Source organism: Notamacropus eugenii, chromosome 5 (genome assembly GCF_028372415.1).
Source record: "Notamacropus eugenii isolate mMacEug1 chromosome 5, mMacEug1.pri_v2, whole genome shotgun sequence".
Lineage (NCBI taxonomy): Eukaryota > Metazoa > Chordata > Mammalia > Diprotodontia > Macropodidae > Notamacropus > Notamacropus eugenii.
Genome location: NC_092876.1, coordinates 184,371,219 through 184,393,249, shown reverse-complemented (window position 1 = coordinate 184,393,249; position 22,031 = coordinate 184,371,219). Strand labels below are relative to the sequence as shown.

Below are 22,031 nucleotides of genomic sequence, written 5' to 3'. Positions count from 1 at the left end.
ATCTGCTCAATTAATTTTAAATGATATTCACAAATGTGAACTGATTAAGTCATCTTCCCTCCTACCCTCAAAAAAAAAAAAAGCTCAAACGAAAAGAGCATGGTAACTGCCATTTTACAGGTGAAAGTCATACAAATGCTCCTTGAACCAGTCTTTTCATCACAACTTATTTCTGTATCTCTAAAAACATTTGATTGGTCCTGATATCTATTCAATCAAAGTAAATGTAAACAAAGTAGCAGGAGCCAAGATGGCGGAGTAGAAAGACGCACATACACATAGCTCCGAACCCACAACCCACACAACGGCTAGAGGGGACCAACCCACGGTGAATTCTGCACCCAGAGGCCATGGAATATTGGAGCGAGGGAGATTTCTGTTCCGGAGAGACCTGCAAACCTCTTGCAGGGGGGTCCTTCGCGCTGCGGACTGGGCGCTGGGACTGGGAGCTGAGTGCAGCCCTGCAGCGGCCGCGACACCGTGAGGAAAAGATCCGAGCGGGCTACGGGGACGGGACGTCCAGCGGCCACGCGGGTCCCTCCACCCACAGTGGGACCTGCAAACCTCTCGCAAAAGGTCCATCGCGCTGCAGACGCAGAGTCCAGCCCAGACCTGCTGCGGCCACAGCACCAAGAGAAACAGACCCGAGCAGGCTTCAGGGACGGGATCTCCAGCGGCGGCACAAGCCCCTCCACCCACAGGTGACGGGGGTCGGTAAGAGAGTCTCTTTGGCGGGTCGAGAGGGGAGTGGGGTGCCCCCATGGCTCAGGCCCCCCCCGGGAGATAGAAGCTGAGAGGCGGTTGCAGACAGGGGCTCCCCAAGCGGGCGGGAGCCTGGATCCATTGTGGAAGGTCTGTACATAAACCCCCTGAGGGAACAGAGCCTGAGAGGCGGCCCTGCCCCTACCTGACCACCTGAACTTAATTCTCACACTGAATAGCAGCCCTGCCCCCGCCAAAAGCCCTAAGGCGGGAAGCAGCATTTGAATCTCAGTCCCCAAACGCTGGCTGGGAGGACCAGGAGGCGAGGTGGGTGTGAAGAGAATATCCAGAGGTCAAGTCACTGGCTGGGGAGAATGCCCAGAAAAGGGAAAAGAGATAAAACTATTGAAGGTTACTTTCTGGGAGAACAGACATTTCCTCCCTTCCTTTCTGATGAGGAAGAACAATGCTTACCATCAGGCAAAGACACAGAAATCAAGGATTCTGTGTCCCAGCCCACCCAATGGGCTCAGGCCATGGAAGAGCTCAAAAAGAATTTTGAAAATCAAGTTAGAGAGGTGGAGGAAAAACTGGGAAGAGCAATGAGAGACATGCAAGCAAAGCATGAAAAACAAGTAAACACCCTGCTAAAGGAGACCCAAAAAAATGCTGAAGAAAATAACACCTTGAAAAACAGGCTAACTCAATTGGCAAAAGAGGTTCAAAAAGCCAATGAGGAGAAGAATGCTTTCAAAAGCAGAATTAGCCAAATGGAAAAGGAGATTCAAAAGCTCACTGAAGAAAATAGTTCTTTCAAAACTAGAATGGCACAGATGGACGCTAAGGACTTTATGAGAAAGACAGATATCACAGAACATAGCGTGCAGATTCGAAAAATGGAAGATAATGTGAAATATCTTATTGGAAAAACAACTGACCTGGAAAACAGATTCAGGAGAGACAATGTAAAAATTCTGGGACTACCTGAAAACCATGATCAAAAGAAGAGCCTAGACATCATCTTCCATGAAATTATCAAGGAAAACTGCCCTGAGATTCTAGAACCAGAGGGCAAAATAAATATTCAAGGAATCCACAGAACGCCGCATGAAAGAGATCCAAAAAGAGAAACTCCTAGGAACATTGTGGCCAAATTCCAGAATTCCCAGGGCAAAGAGAAAATATTGCAAGCAGCTAGAAAGAAACAATTCAAGTATTGTGGAAATACAATCAGGATAACACAAGATCTAGTACCCTCTACATTAAGGGATCGAAGGGCATGGAATAGGATATTCCAGAAGTCAAAGGCACTAGGACTAAAACCAAGAATCACCTACCAAGCAAAACTGAGTATAATACTTCAGGAGAAAAAATGATCTTTCAATGAAATGGAGGATTTTCAGGTTTTCTTGATGAAAAGACCAGAGCTGAAAAGAAAATTTGACTTTCAAACACAAGAATGAAGAGGACCATGAAAAGGTGAACAGCAAAGAGAAGTCATAAGGGACTTACTAAAGTTGAACTGTTTACATTCCTACATGGAAAGACAATATTTGTAACTCTTGAAACTCTGGGTACTGGGTGGGAGTACACACACACACATGCACACACACACACATACATAGAGACAGAGTGCACAGAGTGAACTGAAGAGGATGGGATCATATCTTAAAAAAAAAATGAAATCAAGCAGTGAGAGAGAAATATTGGGAGGAGAAAGGGTGAAATTGAATGGGGCAAATTATCTCTCATAAAAGAGGCAAGCAAAAGACTTATTAGTGGAGGGATAAAGAGGGGAGGCGAGAGAAAAACATGAGGTCTACTCTCATCACATTCCACTAAAGGAAAGAATAAAATGCACACTCATTTTGATAGGAAAACCTATCTCACAATACAGGAGAGTGGGGGACAAGGGCACAAGCAGGGTGGGGGGGAGGATAGAAGAGAGGGCATGGGGAGGAGAACGCAATCCGAGGTCGACACTCATGGGGAGGGAAAGGATCATAAGAGAACAGAAGTAATGGGGGACAGGATAGGATGGAGGGAAATATAGTTAGTCCTATACAACACAACTAGTATGGAAATCATTTGCAAAACTACACAGATTTGGCCTATATTGAATTGCTTGTCCTCCAAAGGGAAGGGGTGGAGAGGGAGGGAGCTAAAGAAGTTGGAACTCAAAGTGTTAGGATCAACTGTAATGTTCTTACCACTAGGAAATAAGAAATACAGGTTAAGGGGTAAAGAAAGCTATCTGGCCCTACAGGACAAAAGAGAAGACGGAGACAAGGGCAGAGAGGGAGGATAGAAGAGAGAGCAGATTGGTCACAGGGGCAATTAGAATGCTTGGGTTTGGGGGGGGAGGGGATAAAAGGGGAGAAAATTTGTAACCCAAAATTTTGTGAAAATAAATGTTAAAAGTTAAATAAAAAAAAAAAACAAAAAAAAAACAAAGTAGCAAATGTGAATAAAGGAATGTGGATTTTTTTTAGTGGTAAGTAGTATGAGAACGGTAGGTTTTAAATTATTTCCAAGTGACTTGGATTAAAAGTCAATGAAATTTCTCCAAAGTCCCACAGTGAAAGATATTTCCATGCCACTAAGAAGTCATATGTGGAGCTGGAAAATCTCCAGAAAACCAAATTTCCATAGTACCAAACATCTTTCCTCATCTGAAGAACTAAATGGGAGGCTACAAGCAATAGAATCTTCCAGAAAGACGGTGGGTGGTTTTCATCCTCAAAGTGCATCCAAACTGAGATTTTGAGTGAACCAACTTTTCTCTGTACCTAAGAAACAGCTAGGTAGAGGGCCTACAGCAAAGGTGGGGAACCTGAGGCCTCAAGGCCACATGTGGCCCTCTAGGTCCTCAAGTGCCATCCTTAGATTGAATCCAAACTTCAGAGAATAAATCCCCTTAACAAAAGGATCTGTTCTATAAAACCTGGACTCAGTCAAAAGGCTGCACCCAAGGACTGAGAAGGCCACATGTGGCCTCAAGACTGCAGGTTCCCCACCCCTGGTCTAGAGTGAGGAAGACTTGAGTTCAAACACACCTCAGACATTTATTAGCTATGTGATCCTAGGCAAGTCTCTTGACCTCCACGTGCCACAGCGCCCTCTTCTGTAAAATGGAAGTAATAACAGCATCTACTTCTCAAGGTTGTTATGCAGATCAAATGAGATAATACATGTAAGTGCTCAGCACCGTGTTTGGCACACGGTATATGCTATATAATTATTAGGTGCTGTTACTGCTATGATTGTTGAAGTCAGCCTTCAGGGTCAAAGCCCAGACTGCTCCTGTGTTTTGCTTCTTCAAACCTTGCAGAATTGCTATCTGTTGTTCCAGACAATTACCCTAAGTTCTTTCTCAGATCTTGAGGCAATTTCTTATCATTGTACTCTGCAGGACAAATATTTATTTAAAAGGTCGAACAAGGGATGACAGCAAACTCTTGGGGCTAAATGGAATCAAGAGGTGGTCTCAAGTAACTTTAACCATTTTCTAAAATTAACACCAAATAATGAGAATTTTAAAGTAGTTTTGGAAATGCATTGTGTAATTGCAATGACAAATCTTGGTCCCAAAGAAAAGATGATGAAACAGAAAAGAGCTGGATGACCACAGGTACAGAATATTAAATATCCTGTTAGATATGGTTCCTATACTGTGGTTTTTTAATTGTTTTTCCTCAGTCACAAGGGAGAGTTTAAAGAGGCTGAGGGTACAAAGAGAAATAACTGTGATGTGCGAAACAAAAGAAACCAATAAAACCTTTTTTAATGAAAGACAAGAAAACAAGTATTATAATCTTTCCTTATAGCCAGAAATTTTTGTTAAAACTGTAACTAAATCTGCCACAATTTAAATATGCTTTCAAAGTATATCACTCAGGATATTCTCTTCTTAAGTCAAGAGAGAATGCTTGTGAAGAACTTTGCAAATCAATACATAGCAATCACTGCTAATATTAATCACTTCTCTGTTTTCTTTACTGGCTCTTAATCTTCTCATTCTATAAATCTGGGTAATTAGTCAGTTAATAAACAGTGATTAAGCACCTACAATGTACCAGGAACTGTGCTAAACCCTAGGGATATAAAAAAAGGTAAGACAGTGCCTACTCTCAAGGAGCTCACAGTCTAGAACAGAGGAATACAGCACGCAGACAATTATGCACAAACAAACTATATATAAGAGAAACTGAAAATGGTCAACAGAAGGAAGTTAGTTACTAGAATTAAGAGGATTTCCTGGAGAAGGTGGGATTTTAGCTGGAATTGAAAAGTAAGCAGGGAAGCCAGGAGAGATGAAAACGGAGAGTATTCCAAACACGGGGGTCAGTCAGTGAAAATATCTAGAGCTGCAAGATGGAATATCTTTTTTGAGCAACAGCAAGGAGAAACAGCAAGCAAACAACACTGGACTGCACGATATGTAAGGTATGAAAAGACTGGAAGGTGTAATAAGACTCAAAAGGTAGCAAGACCAGGTTATACAAGGCTTTGAATGTCACAGAACTTCATAAATTTCCTATTTGATCCTAGAGGTGATAGGGAGCCATTAAGAGTTTATGGAGTAGAGGGATGACATCAGACTTAAGAAGATCACTTTGGCAACTGAGTGGCGGATGGGCAGAGTGGGAAAGACTTGCACCAGGGAGACCAACCAGTAGGTTACTGCAGTAGTCTAAGTTATGAGGAGATAAGGGCCTGCACCAAGGTGGGGGCGGCAGTGTCAGAGCTTTTGAGACATGCTTTTACAAAAAATGTTATAAAGGTAAAACAGACAAGCCTTAGCCACAGACTGGATTAGGGGGAGGGGAGAATGGTGGTGAAAGAGTGAGTACTCAAAATTATTTATTCCTTTTGACTCTTCACCCCTCCGTTGAAAATTTCACTCCTGTTTATGGCTTCAAACTACCATCACTCAGAGAATGAATTACAAATCAAACTCTCTCGAAATTTACATCTAACAAAATTTTCTTTCATTTGTGAAGAAATTAGAGACAAAAATAGATGGATTTTATTTTGTAATAATAAAAGTATTTTGCACAGAAAAGCAATTGTCTCTAAAATAACAATAAGAGATTGAGAAAAAACATTTCTGAATAAATATATCTTAAAGAATCCTGCTGTCTAAAAGGTAGGGGAACCATTATATGTATATGTATACACATACATACATATACATATGTGTATATACACATATATGCATATATACATGCATATACAATGTAGGGTGTGTATGCACATTTGCAGATATACATAAACACATTAAAAAACCCTATGGACAGTGCTGGACACAAAGAGTCAGACACAACTGAATAAAATATGTATATATTATATATATATATATATATATATATAAAACATACATACATACCCTTTACCCAGCAGAGACATGGGCAAAGGAGAACAATTTTTAAACTCAGAAATAGAAATAATTAATAACCACATAAGAAATTGTTCAAATTTTCTAATCCAAGAAACAATAATATTAAAAAATAAAGTCAAAATAATGTTAAGACACTACCTTATACCTAAAACATTGGCTGCAGAAAACACTAAAATGCTGAAAATCCAGTATTCTGTGGATTTCATTGTCAATACAATTATAAACAAGTGTGAACTCTTTGGAGAACAATCTGAAAATACACGCTACAAAAATGATAATATTGTCTGCCCTGGCAATCCAATAGTGCAACTATATCCTAAAAATATCATTAAAAGGAAAACACTATCTATTCAAGGCTATTCAAAGTTGCTTAATTCCTAACAACAAAATAATGGGGAATGGATGAATAAAAAACAGCAGGGTAGTAAGACTGGAGAGAGAGCTACAGTCAAACTCATAGTCAGGAAGCCCTATGTCTTGCCTCTGTACCACACTGCCTCTGATCAAAACACCTAAACCTTTCATTTGTTCTTGGCAAGTCTTAAGTTGCAGGGAAGGGGACTGCCAACAGTGATACAGGGAGTTACCTATACATATGAAGTTACAGATCCTGTCCCTATCCATATTCCATATAACTATGATGAAATATTGTCATGCTACAAAAATGACACACAAAAGAAACACAAAAAGATATGGAAAGGTCAATACAAAATGATTTAAAATAAGATCAGAAGGATAAGAATAATATATACTTTAACTACAATTAAATTTTTAAAAAGGTAATGGAACTTTATAAGTACAGAAAGTAATACTGAAGAAAACAGCAAAATAAATTGTTACTGTTTCCATTTTAAGATGTATGTCATTATTAGTAAAAATGTAATTTGAATTTTTGAGTTTTATTTGGAGTTACTTCATCTTTTGTTTGACTTTATTAGTATTTACTGAAAATACTGCTTATTTAAAACTACAAGTTTACCTTTCCTAAACTCTCTCTCTCTATTCCAACTGTCTTTTGGAACATTCCATCATCATCTAAAATAACATGTCTAAAACCAAACTTACCATCTTTCACAAAAAAAAAAAGTTTTTTTCTAACTTTCCCTATTTTGTTAATAGCCCCATTATTCTCTAAATCAACTAAACGTTAAACCTTAAATTAACTTTTATTTCTTCTCCTTTTCAGTCATATACAGTTCTACTTCATAATGACTAAACAGAAGATCCCATTACCATTGCAACTTCCTGGTTCAGATAATTATGACTTCATGCCTGAACTAGTCAACCATCTTTTTACCTAATCCTTTGGCTTCCAGGATTTTCTCCTTATGTTTGCATACCTGTCCTGCATCTGTCCTGCTTATCTGTGTGTAAAGGTGGGGTTCCAGTCCCACTCAAATTAATCACAGAAAGACACCTGGACTGAATAAATCAATCAAAACTGTAAACTAGGTGTGAATAAATCCTTAATGAATTTGACAAGATTATAGTGCTTTCTTATAGTGCTTTTTCTACTGGATAATGGCATATTCCTACACAAGAAAACATCCTGTGATGGGCTGGCTAAAAAAAAATCAGACACAACTGCAAGCCAATGAATAATGGGATCATTGTCATGGTGGGAGAGCTCCAGTTTAAAGGATTCCAGCTGCAGCCAAACCCCAGGGAGGTTATCATTCTTGGAAGTGGGAAGGAGAGATTGTGTCTCTTGTCTCTCTCTCCTCCCCTCTCCCAGTCCCTACTACTGACTGTTTTACTAGAGAGACTGGAGTCATCCTACCCTGATGCAAGCAGAGAAAGACACATCAGGGACACACTACAGACAAACAAGGATACACCTGGGCCAGCTTAAAGTACCTGCTACTTCTAGAGCATGTCCCCTTATCCTTGAGAAAAATGGTGGTTACACAGCTCAAGAAACAGCTTCCAAAAGTCAAAGTTGTGAATTTACCCTCTGACCACAATGTTCTATTTTTGTGATTCACTACTTTTTCACCATAAGTTTGAGTCTATTCTCCATAGGCACACTGTGTATACAAACGGAGAGTACATACCAGGATTTGGGATGGGGCAAAGAAGGAAAGTGGAAAAAATGCTTTGTATCAGTGGTTCCTGCTACCTGATTAAAAAGCACAATTCTAAAAACCGATTAAGCACGTGTGTGTGTGTGTGTGCGTGTGTGTGTAAAATAACAGGTTCAAATAGCTGTATAATCCCAAGCAGATCACTTAACCGTTATAAGCTTTGGTTTCCTTCTCTGTAAAATGAAGACAAATAATAGTATTTACCTCCAGGGTTGTTATAAAGTAATTTGTAAATCTTAAAATGCTATATAAATATAAGCAAGTATTATTACTGTTATTATCCACTTTTCTTCCTATATTGCCATTCAGTAGGATGGGTTTATATCTAGTATATTCTGCCATTTTCCTTCTAATGCCTGCCTCTCCATACCTGGAACAGTGAACCCTCCAAGTCCTGCACCTCCAGAGATGCTCCCTCCTGCATATTCCAAGGATGGAAGGAAGCTGCCCAGATTTGAGGATGAGTGAGCCCTTTACAACCAACAGAAAGGTTATTTCATTGCATCTAGCTACCTACCAGGACTTAGTCATGAAGGCAGGTAGATGATTAGTCCCTAAAGCACTAGACTTTAGGAAGAGTGGAATTCAAATCCCGTCCCAGACACTTACTAGCTAAGTGACCCTGGGAAAGTCACTTAACTTTTTTTTCTACTTCAATTCCCTCATAAATCAACGTTTAGACTTGATAACCTCCAATGTCTCTACTAGTTCTAAACCTATGATCCTATAATGTCTTGTCATCTACCCTGGTATGGTGCATGTACTACATTTTCTTCTCAATGTAGGCTTTTCACCTATTAGGGAATTATAATATGACCACTGTTAATGAAAGACATAACAATCTACTTCCCCGTGGCTCCACTCAATCCTAAACTATGAGTTCTTAACCTTTTTTGTGTCATGGGCCCCTTTAGGGTCTTATGGACTCTTCTCATAAAAATATTTTTAAATACATAAAGTAAAAAATACACAGGATTGCAAAGGAAACCAATTATACTGAAATATAGTTATCAAGGTATGTGTGTCCATCCTTAGTTGCCAAAGAAGACCATGCCCTCAGAGAAATGATGACATGATTCGCACTTGACTTTGTTTTGAGTGAGTGAGGGCTGTGCAGGTCACCAGCCTCACTTCTCCTCCAGAGCCATCTGAATCCAGTGACCAGATATTGATCAGGATGACTGGAGATGACCCAGGATGAGGCAATTGGGGTTAAGTGACTTGCCCAAGGTCGCACAGCTAGTGAGTGTCAAGTGTCTATGGTGAGATTTGAACTCAGGTCCTCCTGACTCCTACACTGGTGCTCTATCCACTGCACCACCTAGCTGCCCAAGTTATCAAGGTATTTTTTTAAGAAATAAGTTCATGGGCCCTAGTTTAAAAACCCCTAGTATGGATCACAATTCCCTTTGAATGTATAGTCACTACCACCCCACGTGTGCTATAATTCCTTTGAGGAGTATAAACTCCTTGGGGGCTGGGGCTGTCTCACTTCAAATAAGCAGTGCTTATCACAGGGTAGGAACTTAATACTTGTTGAGTGACTGATTATTACATCTACAACCAGACTAGCATACTTAAAACACTTCTTTAATCACACCATCCCTCTGTTACAAAGCTCTATAGAAATGCAGCTATTCTTACCATTACTGCTCTTCAACAGCTCCCAGTCACCTACAGAATAGGAGTCAAAATCATTCACTGTAGTACCTCTTCAAACTGCTCGCAGCACTCTTAGCATCTCATGCTCCCCAATGCAAATTCTCTATTATAGCTAAACAGGTTCACCTGATCCCCAAATACATGTGCATGTCCAGCTCCAATTTTTAAAAATCATGCCATCTTCTTTGCTTGCTGATGAGCCTTTCTCCTGAGTTTTTCCTTATCTACATCCTAATAATACTTTTAGCCCTAAGTCAAAAGTCCCACCTCCACCATGAGCAACCCATCCCATGAGTTCTCTCTTTTCTGAATTCCTATGGATCTTACATGCTGTAGGTATCTCTTTATGTCTATGTCCTGTCTCTCTAATGTATATTTTATACATTTTTTATCACGGCCCAGGAATCATAAATGTTAAGCACTTCACATGGTGCCTTACACTCAAATATTTGCTTGTTGATTAAATAATCCAGAACATTAGCAATAACACTTAAAGGCAAGAACCAAACTAAACAGAGCATCCGTCTTAGTACTTGGTGTAGTCTCTGTAATGTTAAAGACATCTGTGCTTTATCCTAAAGGTTTAACAAAGTTTACTTAGAGAGATATCCTGTAAGGAAGCTTATATCAGGCAGGAAAAAGTGATAAGGAGGCATCAGCTGGCAGCTCACACCAGGAAACATCTTTGAAAAGGAAAGAAACCCTTTCCCAAGTAATTTCACACCAAAGGAAGTCAATATGACCTTTGTCTTCTTATCACTTAAGATGAAAAAAAAAAAACCCAAAGATCCACCAACTGTTTCCCTTTAGGATGTGTTCTCTACCAGTTTCCCAGCAAGCAATCCAATGAGAATGCCACAGTTGGTCATTTTGCTACCTCTCCCCCATCCAAAAGCCAGTGACAGCTAATCTTTCATTAAATGACTCAGAAAGAATGCATGATCAAACCACTGAACTCTAAGTTAACCCTACCGTCTCTGACTGTGACTGACATTCAGGAGATATAAACAAGCCTATTTTATTTGCTACTACATTAAATTAAACTTGTAAAATTTCCCTAACCATTTGGGAAGTAAACTAGTGAAGGGAAAAGTAAAAACCTTTCATTATTTTATGTTAGCAGTCAAAGTAAAATGTAAATGTTTCTACCAACTGTTTGTGCTAATTATCTTTATGCTAAGAAACCACATACTTAAATTGCTTTTATTTCAGACCTAGGTGCAGACACAGTTTGCTAGTTGACAAACAAGTCTGATAAAGTGGTTGAAAGCTAGTCAAGTACATAAGCATGAGCACTGTGCTGTATATCACCAGGAAAAGGAAAAAGGAGAGAATAAACAGACTGTGGAAGGCACAGTCTCTTCTAAACCATTCAGGGAGATAAAACATGTATATCAAATAACTACAGAACAATACAAAGCAGTATATGAACAAGTATTAGACTATATGGTAGAGACTACACATGCCAGTAGAATTAATTCAGAGTAGGAAAAAATCATTGTAGATCGTTCAAAGATGACTTTATGAGAAGATGTGAGAATCTGGTCTGCATGGAAACTTTGCAGCAAAGAATGTATATACATACACATGCACAGAAGTATAACCAAGGAAAGCTTTACATGGATTCAGTTAATAAAAAGTTTGGAAACTTTTTTCCTGGTCATCAGAAACAACCAAAAATAAAACCTTCTTTATATCTATTAACTCTGAAAAAGTTTCATTTACCCTTGGTAAAATGCACCAATCATCATTTATGAAGTTTCTACTATGTGCCAAACACTTTGCTGAGTTGAGAATGCAAAGCTATATCAGAGAAAGATAATATTGGGAAATAACATGGAGTATACATTACTATTATAAACATATAAAATTCCCTCCAAGGAAATATCAGCTTTAGAGGCTAATTTGCAGAGGGCTTTTTATATATCACAGCCAGGCAATGGATTGCCATATAAAATATCACAGCAGTTACTGTCCTTGTTAAACTGGGTGTGAAGGAATGTGCTGCTTAGTAAATTTACTTTCAGGCATCTCTTCATTCGTTGGTAAAGCTATTTGTATATACAGTCAAACTTAGAGGTTAGGTATGGAAGATCCTAAGTTGCATTCTGTTCCAAAGGCACCACATTCACTCTGCTGATAGTAAACAGATCTAAAAAGGGAAGCCAAGTTCAGAACTAGGGCATCATCCAACAGTCTCCTAGATGCATTCTGTCTGCGCATCCTTGAGCCCAGGCACAAACCCCCACATTTTTCTTTCTTTTATTCCACTTGTGCTTGAAAAGAAATTCAAAGCACTTATGAGAATGGAATTTACTGCTATCATATTCTCTGGTAACAGCTGTAAGTTTGTTGTACCAAATCCACAGCTTCTTCTGTTACATTCTGTAGCCACATCAGACAGTTTTTACTTGATAAAAGTTTGAAAATGTATAGAACCAGCTCTGCCTGGTTTCCTTTGAGTTAAGTTTCCTAAAGCTGGAGAAGGAGGATATGTTTGGCAATTTCCTCTAGATATAATGCATCACTGTAATTACTTTCAAGAGATCTCAGAGAGCTAAGCATTCAGTTTCCCTAGTCCAAAGCACTCAAGAACAGTTGATCATGAACAAGTCATTTCAGGAATGGACAGCTGACTTGAAGTCACAGTCTGCTTTCCAAACAGATGGATTTTATTTTTTTTAAAAAAAAAAGAAAGTTTAACTGTGATGATCATCTTGCCTGCTGACAAACAAAGGATGGCAGGATTTTGAGCTAGAAGAACCACAGGGATCATCTAACCCAATTCCCACAACTTCAACTCTACTACAGTTAAACAGAACTAAAAAGTCAGATACAAAGAAAAGCAATGGAGTCAGCCACTCCCATAAAGTCCTCTTTATGCCTCTAAACAAATGCTGAGAACAGGATTTAGGATGCGGACTGATTTTTAAAACATTTTTTCAGCTGAAAATCTTGAATTTGCAGATTAAGCTTTAATACACAAACTGTCTTGCTCCAGAGATACATATTGCTACACTTTTAATTCCAAATGAAACACTTTTTATTTAGGACATCAAAAGATTAAAAAAATAGTAATAGCTATACTATCATTTTTAAAAGGTACCTGGCATGATATCCTTAAATCTGAAGTGTAGTTGTCAACATTTTAACAAAGGAATATTTTATACACAAAATCACTCAGCACACAACAGTTGCTGATCTGATGGTTTAGCTGATTTATAACTCTGTTGCCTAATGAAAATGTCTTATTTAACACATATACTTGAAAATTTCCAGATCCGATATCCAGACAACCATTGAAAACACATATCAAAGTCCATGAACCAAGATGATATGCTTTAATATCTTTACATATGATAAAGGCAATGAAGTGATTTGTGATTGTAAACAGAATGGGAAATAGTCCCCAAGGCCCCACATGAATCATGAAAAACTTAAAAGGGTGTAAAACCATATGCTGAACAATACCCTATTAGAAAATGACAACTATGTTCTAAAAGTGCCAGTGACTGTACATCAGTAATTATTATTACTGTATAACAGTAATTATTTCCAGTTCTTGGGATTCTGTTCATCTTTTCTTCATGATGAATAAATCCCAATTTCGGTTAAGTAAAACCACAAAGATAACCCCTCTGGGAGACAGTAACAGGGGTTAAAGGTATGTAAAATCTTCACAGCTCTTCTAACAAATGACCAAAGTGCACCTCATTCCTGACCAAATTAGCAAATGTTTCTGCAATAAAAACTGCAAACTTTCATGTGGACTAGTCCCTACAACAATAGGCAATTGTTCCTCTGGGTGAATGGGACTCAGTGTCAACTTAGCACCACAGTCTGGAACTGGACATTCCTGACACCCTTGTCCCCTGCCTAACCTATGATTGCTTATCTTCTCCAATTCTTTTCTGTTTTTTGGAAACCAACAGACAATGGATATGGATTAAATCCTTGAACACTATCTTAATACCAAAGAGTCTTGTGTTTACCTTAGCTTCTTCCCACATCATTTTTTCACCATCTCTGTAAATTCATTTACATCTAAGTAAATTTCTACAGCAATTCAAAAACTGTGTTCCTCTCCAAAAAAAATACCTCCTGTTTCATTGTGGGCTGGGGGAAGGAGGGGGAAATCAAGATGGAAAATAATCAATCAAGTCTTGGGAGTCTTAGCACTGTGGAAAAGGAACCAGACCTGGGGTGGAGAGGGCAGTTATGGTATAATGGAAAAGAGCTAGAAGTTGAGACAGAAGATGTGGATTTGAGTCCCAGCTAGCTCTGTGACCTCAGGCAAGGCACCTTCCAGAGGGTTAGGCCCCAAGTTCTCTAAAATCGCAAGAAATGATTACCTATTCTATTGGGAGCCTCATGTAAGAAAATGTACATCAAGCGTTTTGTAAATTGTAAAGCACCATACGGAATGTTGGTATGGTGCTTTACACAGAAAAGTTCATTGAGGAGGCAACCAACCTAGCTATGGTTATATACCTTCATAGACACAGGTATCTAGAGAATAAGCTATAGATGGCTTATATACCTATCTCTAGCCTATTATATCTATATCCCTATGTGAACGTATTCCATACATTTATATTGCCTATGTATCTCTAGTCTACATACAGGATAAACTGGGGTATAAGTTTACAGTTATCTTTGTTAACCTTCCTAAGAGATAACTGGGAATCCCTTCACATGGATTTTGTGGGTCTCCCAACCAGGACACGGTAAAACTGACAAAGCTGCCTCTGGGTCCTGGCGATGCTGCTGGCAAAAGGTGCCAACGTGAATGTGCCTAGAGCTCCTCCGTTTGCAGTAAACTAAAGCAGACTTCCCCCAACTACGCGGCCCACCGGGCACAGGGGAAGAGGGGCAGTGCCTGTTTATCCGAAAAGCGAAGCCAGTCGCGGGGTCCTGCCTCAGCAGTGAGAGGGGGCACGACCCTCACTGGCCCACCTCTCTGCGGCCACGACGGCCCCGGCTGCCCCTCGGCATCAAAATCGACACCTCCCCTTCTTTTCCAGAGGACACCGCCCCGGGGCATCCCCCGCACTTGGTGTCCCTTTCGCTAAAAGCAAGTGTGTCTCCCCGACCCCCCGCTGGGCCCCCTCCCCCCGCCGCCCCGGGTTGGGCTCCCCACGGCCGTGGGCGGGGAGGCTGCGGACTCCACGCGGGGCCGGCGGGACGTGCGCGCGCGCGGACCGTTACTCCGCCCGGTATCTCCATTGCCTCTCGGACCGTGGGTGTTTTGTTGTTTCTTCCGCCCCGTTATCCTCATCCCCGGCCCGCTCTGCTCCCGCCCCCTCCTCTTCCTCAGCCTCGGCCCTCACCCTCCCCTCCCTCCCGCCCCCCGGACCCGGCTCTCCCTCCGCCCGGATCGCCGGGACTCACTCCGCACAAAGAGCAGCAGGACGAGCAGGGACGGCCCGGGGCAGAGGCGGAGGGGCAGCCGCCGGCTCAGCGCCATGTCGAGGGCTGCTAAGTGAGGGAGCGCCGGAGCCGAGCCACGGCTCCCGAGAAGAGTCGCTTCTGCGCTGCGCCTGCGCCTGCGCCTGCGCCCGCCCCGCCCCCAGAGCCGATCGCCCCGCCCCCAGAGCCGATCGCCCCGCCCCCGACTCCCATAGCGACCGCAGGACCTCGCCGCGCCGTCGCCGTGGTAACCTGAGATGCTGGAATCTGGTTACCATGGAATCGGGGATGCTCTCGCCCAGGCGCATGGGAAGCCTTTTCAGTGGACTTGGAAGAGGGCAGTGGAGGGCTGATCCACGTACAAGAGAGGGGCGTGCGTGTGCGGGAATCACAGCTACCGCATGAACCCTGACGCTACAGACCAGGAGACACAATTCGGAGGCTCCCGTGTCCGGCAGTACCCTTGTGTACAGGCTCAGGAACGTAAACCCAGCGGAGAGGAAAGGAGAATAAACTTCGTCTGAAAGCACAGGCAAGGCAGCGAGTGCCTAAGGGTATACATGGTACAAGGTGCCTCAAGGTCTTAGTGGAGTTCTAAGCTATTAAAGGTTAAAACTTCACTGAGGCTCTTGGTGCACCCTGTATTTTGTCTTCAGTGGGTGGGAGGTTAGATAATTTCTGACACTTAAGCTTTTTAAGAAAATGCTGCACAAGAGAAGTCATTTCATTGTGGCAGGAGAGAGGAGTGTAATGTATCTTTAAAAGATCTTCAGTGTGTAAGAGAATTTTCATGCTCCTATTTAAGACTTAGAAGCATTAAGTTTTTGTAACACTACAATAATGACAATTGTAGAATTTCAGAGTGAGTAGAATATAAGCTATATAAGGACAGGCACTGTTTCATATTTGTCTTTGTATCCCCATTGGCTGGTATGGTACTCAGTACATGGGAGACATTTAATAAATTCTTGTTGGAGTGATTTCCATGACTGAACAAATGTAGTGCTAGTCAAATTTTGTATAGCCAACAAAAGGTTTAATGCGAACAATCTGACACCTGAAAATACAAAGATAGAAGAGAGAAGTGGATGAGGCTAGGTTATAAAAAGACAAGTGTAAAAGAGATGTGAAGACAAATGGACAGGATCAGGACATTAAAGAGAAAATAGAATGGAAGGTTAACCAGAAGGTACAAAGAGTATTGAAATCAACACTATAATACATTCATGAGGCAGCTAGGCAGTGCAGTGGATAGAGCACCAGGGCAGGAGTCAAGAGAACCTGAGTTCAAATCTCATCTCAGACACTTGACGCTCACTAGTTATGTGACCTTGGGCAAGTCACTTAACCCCACCTGCCTCATTCTAGGTCATCTCCAGTCATCCTGATGAATATCTGGTCACTGGATTCAGATGGCTCTGGAGGAGAAGTGAGGCTGGTGGCCTGCACAACCCTCCCTCCCTCAAAACAAAGTCAAGTGCAAGTCATGTCATTATTTCTCTGATGGCATGGTCTTCTTCAGCAATGAAGGACGAACACACACACATGTTCATGAAATGACTTATCCTTTGGAAATCCCTAATATTAAAACAAATCCAATACTTCAGTATTCTGGGAAATGGACAACATATATAGTAACTACAAAATTCTAAATAACTTCCCTCCAACATATTAAAACCATAATATAGAATCTACTTTGGAATCAGTAATATTTTTATTTTCATTATATGAGGATTTGTTTGGTCACTGAATTTTTTGTCCCTTTTTCAACCTGTCCTTCCTAGAAATGCCAAATGTTTCTGGGTAATTTAATCATTTTATTCATAAGACCAGCAGGTTAGTAATAAAAGGATGGTCACTTGGCTGTCTTTCTAAGACCAAAGACCCCTAATGGTGGTGGGCTCACAGGTTATATGCCCTTCAAAGAGGAGGTATTCTGGAGGGGGGAGGTGACAATCAATTCAGATTGGTTAGCACAATGAGAGGTGTGGGCTGTAAAAAAAATGAAGGTATAATCTGTATTATCAAGACAGTCAGCCTTTCCCTGGACCTGTTTGAACAAACACAATGAGCAGAAATACACCCATTAGCCTAAACTTAAAATTTCTTTTACTGTCTGATAGATTTAAGCATGTGTGGATTGCAAAACAGATTGTCCACATTGGTTGGTTTCTGGGTGAGGAAGTAGAAAAGGGGAAAAAAGCTTAGTCTTAATACAATAATTAGTTATTAAATCTTGTGAAAATGGAGCAGAACCCTGATCAAATGAGTGATGGCTACTAGAACTCCGCTTCCTACTCTCTGGGGAAGAGTAAGCCTCTACTCCTTTAAACCTTGTCTTCCTTCTAAGGCCAAAAATCTAAACTCTATAGCTGCAAGAATATTCCAATGCCTCAACAAATGGGTTTAAATCCTGGATCCACCCACCGCAAGAGAACTCAGGATTTTCCATCCTAATCTTCTTCTTTGTCCCTTGTACCATGGGGTGTCTCATGACTTCTGTGAAATGACCCCTTCTCAGGAAAAATCAAACTCAAGGGGAAGTGACTGTACGTGACTGGGTCATAACAGGGCTACTCCCACTCACCTTTGCTGGTTGTTGGGTTTTTGGGGTTTTTTTTTTTTTTGTCTTTATAATCTGTGCAGTCTAACCTCAAAGTGAACTCAGTTCCGACTGAAGCTCCACACGCAGGCTACCAGACTGAGAGAAATAAAACATGCTAACAACCTAATTCCTTTCTCTTTCTTAGACCAAACTCTGGGGTTGACAATATAGGAGAGAAATATTCATTTCCCACCCAAAGTAATCTTCCAAAGGCATAGACAGAAACTTCAGCCTTTCCTTATTTCCTGTAGGATAAAATATAAATTCTGTGGCCCTGCACCTGAAGCCCTCTGGGCTTGTCTGGAATCTATCTTTCCAACCATATTTCACATTCTTCCCCTTCGTGCATTCTTGGTGCCAGTCAAATCAAACTACTAAGCTCCCACTCAAATTCAACATGCCATCTCCTGCTTCTGCCCTGAATTCATTGGTGATCCACCTGTGTGTTAGTGTTCTCTCCCACCCCAAATACTGCTAGAAAACTTTACCTGATTTTTTGTTTGTCCTCCTCACTCTTCCTTACCCTTGTATAATATGTAGTTGTTTGCATGTTGTACCCCTCTAGTAGGAAGTAAGCCTGCTGATATCACCTGAAGTCCGAGACGATTTAATTTTTTGTCTGTATTCCCTCCTTCTGCTGCTCTCTCCCTCTCCAACTCCTCATATCTAACATAGTCCCTTACACATATTGAGGCACTGAGTCTCAAATGACTAGTTTATTAAACTTGGAGTCTTAGGCTCATAGATCTAAAGATGAATCTATGATGATTTGACCCAACTCCCTCATTTTACAATTTAGGAAATTGAGGCCCAGGAAGGTTAAGTGATTTTCCCAAAGTCATATAGATAGATCTTCTGACTCCAGAAGCAGGCCTCTTTTCATTGTACCACATTTGGTTTAGATCTTACCTATGAGTGAAAATGGCCAAGCCATTACTAACTTTTAAATTATTCTTATACTAAACCCTTGATTATTTAATTTAATTGCAATTTAGTGCACTTGAAAATTTTACTATACAGAGTTCCATCAATAAAATATTATACAATTATTATTTGAAAGGTTCTATTAGGAGTGACTTTTTAAATAAAACTTCAATTGCGTGGACCTCCAAATACTTTTCAAATGTTTATTTTTGTCCCTAACTTCTCAGAAAGACAGATGTATACTAGCTTTACATAAAATTAAAAATACATCTTCTGCTGCAAAGACTCTTTCTGACCCATGCATTTGTATCAGATACCCATATATTTTATGTTAAGGAGTAAACATTTAACATAATAAAATAATTCAAACCTTAGAAAGCACCATACCACAGAAAAATAAAAACTTTCAAGATTTGGGCCACTGAGACAAAGTGTACATTAATATAGATACTAGACCAGGGGTGGGGAACCTGTGGCCTCAAGGCCACATGTGGCCTTCTAGGTCCTTGAGTGTGGCCTTTTGACAGAGTCCAAGTTTTACAAAACAAATTCTTTTATTAAAGGGATTTCTTCTGTGAAGTTTGGATTCAGTCAAAGGGCCGCTCTCGAGGACCTAGAGGGCGACATGTGGCTTCGAGGTCCCAGGTTCTCTACCCTTCTTGTACACTCTTATAAAGATATGAGGCCCATCATTTCTAGAATATATAGAGAACTGATCCAAATGTATAATCATACAAGTCATTCCCCAATTGATAAATGGTCAAAGGATATGAACAGGCAATTTTCAGAGGAAGAAATTAAAGCTATCTATAATCATATGAAAAAATGCTCTAAATCACTATTGGTTAGAGAGATGCAAATCAAAACAACTCTGAGGTACCACATCACACCTATAAGATTGGCAAACATGACAGAACAAGAAAATGATAAATGCTGGAGAGGATGTGGGAAAGTTGGAACACTAATTCATTGTTGGTGGAGCTGCGAGCGCATCCAACCATTCTGGAGAGCAATTTGGAACTATGCCCAAAGGGCTACAAAAATGTGCATACCTTTTGACCCAGCAATATCGCTACTAGGACTATATCCCCAAGATATCATAAAAATGGGAAAGGGTCCCACATGTACAAAAATATTTATAGCAGCACTCTATGTAGTTGCCAAAAACTGGAAGTCAAGGGGATGTCCATCAATTGGGGAATGGCTGAATAAATTATGGTATATGAATGTAATGGAGTACTATTGTGCCATAAGAAATGATGAACAAGAAGACTTCAGAGAGGCCTGGAAGGACTTATATGACCTGATGCTGAGTGAAAGGAGAAGAACCAGGAGAACTTTATGCACAGCAACAACCACAGTGTGTGAGAGTTTTTTCTGGTAGACTTAGATTTTTGTAATAACACAAGAACTTCTTACCAAAAAAAAAAAAAATCCCAATGGAGGATCTCAAGGCAAAATGCCTGCCACACTCAGAGAGAGAAATATGGAAGTCACTCACATATTGTAGCAGATCATGTTTGTGTATGTGTATGTATTTGTGTATCATGTTCTGATTTGTTATACGATTTCTTTCATTTATCTTAGTCTGACTACATAGCATGACTATAGTGAAAATATACTCAATAGGAAAGTATATGTAGAATCTATACAGAATTGTATGCAGTCGTGGGGAGGGAGGGGGGTAGTGGGGAGTAGGTGGGGAGGGATAAAATCGCAATTGTATGGCAGTGATTGTTAAACATTACAAAATAAATAAATAAATAAATAAATAAATAAATAAATAAAAGATATGAGGCCCATCAATACTATGCAGTAATTTCTGAATAAACCCAAAATACATAAACTCTTCAGCAAAAAATGTTAAGATTAATTTTGGGTGGGTGATTTATTGAGAAGAGAAACAGAAAAACTAGAAAGACAATTTGCTACATACTGATGAAATATAAATATTTATAATTGCATATAATACATAAAGTATATAATTTTATAATGTATAAAAACTGTAATAACTAGAGACAGAAAGGTCCTAGAGATACAAAAATATTGATAGCAATACTTTTTTGTAATGAAAAGACTGGAAACAAAGTAAATGCCTGTTAATTGGGGAATGGTTAAAGTGGTAACTGAATGTACTATTATGCTAATATTACTAGAAATGATAAATATAAAGAAATCAGAGATGCATAAGAAGGCATGAGCTAGAGTAAAGTAAACAGAAGCAGGAAAAATAATATAATTTTAGCTCGCATTTGTATGGTGTTTTAAGGTTTGCAAAATACTTCACAAATATCTCATTTTATTGTCACAACCCTTCGAAGTCGGTGCTAGTATTATTTATATTTTACAGAGAAAGAAACTGAAGCAGACAGAGGTTAAACTACTCATTCAGGGTCATGTAGCTGGTAAGAGTTTGAGGTGGGATTCTTTTTTTTTTTTTTTTTTTTTTTTTTTTGAGGTGGGATTCTAAAGTAGATCTTCCTGATTCCATGTCCAGCACTCTGTCTGCTACACCATCTTCTATCTGCTGCACCATCTAGCTGTTTCTAAACATGTTATTACCACAGTGTATATGCAAAGTACAGAAAAATGAAACTCAACACTGTATAGTTAATGGCCAAGCTTAATGCTGGAGAAAAGCTTAGGAAATGCACTGTGTTCCTCTTTGCAGAGGTGAGGGACTATTGTGAAACAAGGCTGAGGTGTTGGTTGATTCTGCTGAACTGCTTTTTTTCTTTTTCTTTTTCAAACTTTGCTAGAAGAGATGGTTTTCTTCATTGGGGAGGATGAAAAATTTATTTGTAAATAAAAGTGATATAAAAAAGTAAAATTTTTTTTAAAAAAGTTTTCATCAAAGCTCAGAAAGAGATCTTGGACTATATACAATGCAATCCTTTTTTTTTTTTAACTGGACCTGTGATTTCATTGAAGGAGGGGACTCTTAGAAAGGAAACTCCCTCTGAAGGATCTGAAATATAGATCACCAACTATTCTGCAAGTTATAGTTAAGGAGATTTCTGGAGTACTAAGAAGCTAAGTGACTTGCCCAGTGTACATGGTCAATATATGTCAGAGGCAGAACTCTAACCCAGGCCCTCTTGATTCAAGGCCAGCTCTTTATTCACTATGCCATGCTGTACATGAGTCTTATGTGTCTTAATTATGAGTCTTAGCAGGTAGAAAAGGACCTGAATGGTGAAATAAATCCTTTTTTATATCCATCCTGGTCTGGGGTCTGCTCTCA

General features: G+C 39.9%; 1 protein-coding gene across 1 annotated transcript in view; it reads right to left on the bottom strand.

The window, feature by feature from the left end:
- Positions 1 to 15,441, bottom strand: part of JAM3 (junctional adhesion molecule 3) — a 100,701-nt gene extending 85,260 nt beyond the window's left edge. Inside the window, exon 1 of the mRNA XM_072611639.1 lies at positions 15,241 to 15,441. Within this exon, the coding sequence (XP_072467740.1) occupies positions 15,241 to 15,316 (76 nt within the window). The 5' untranslated portion in view covers positions 15,317 to 15,441. The remainder of the gene's footprint in view (positions 1 to 15,240) is intronic.
- Between the last annotated feature and the right edge of the window lie 6,590 nt (positions 15,442 to 22,031).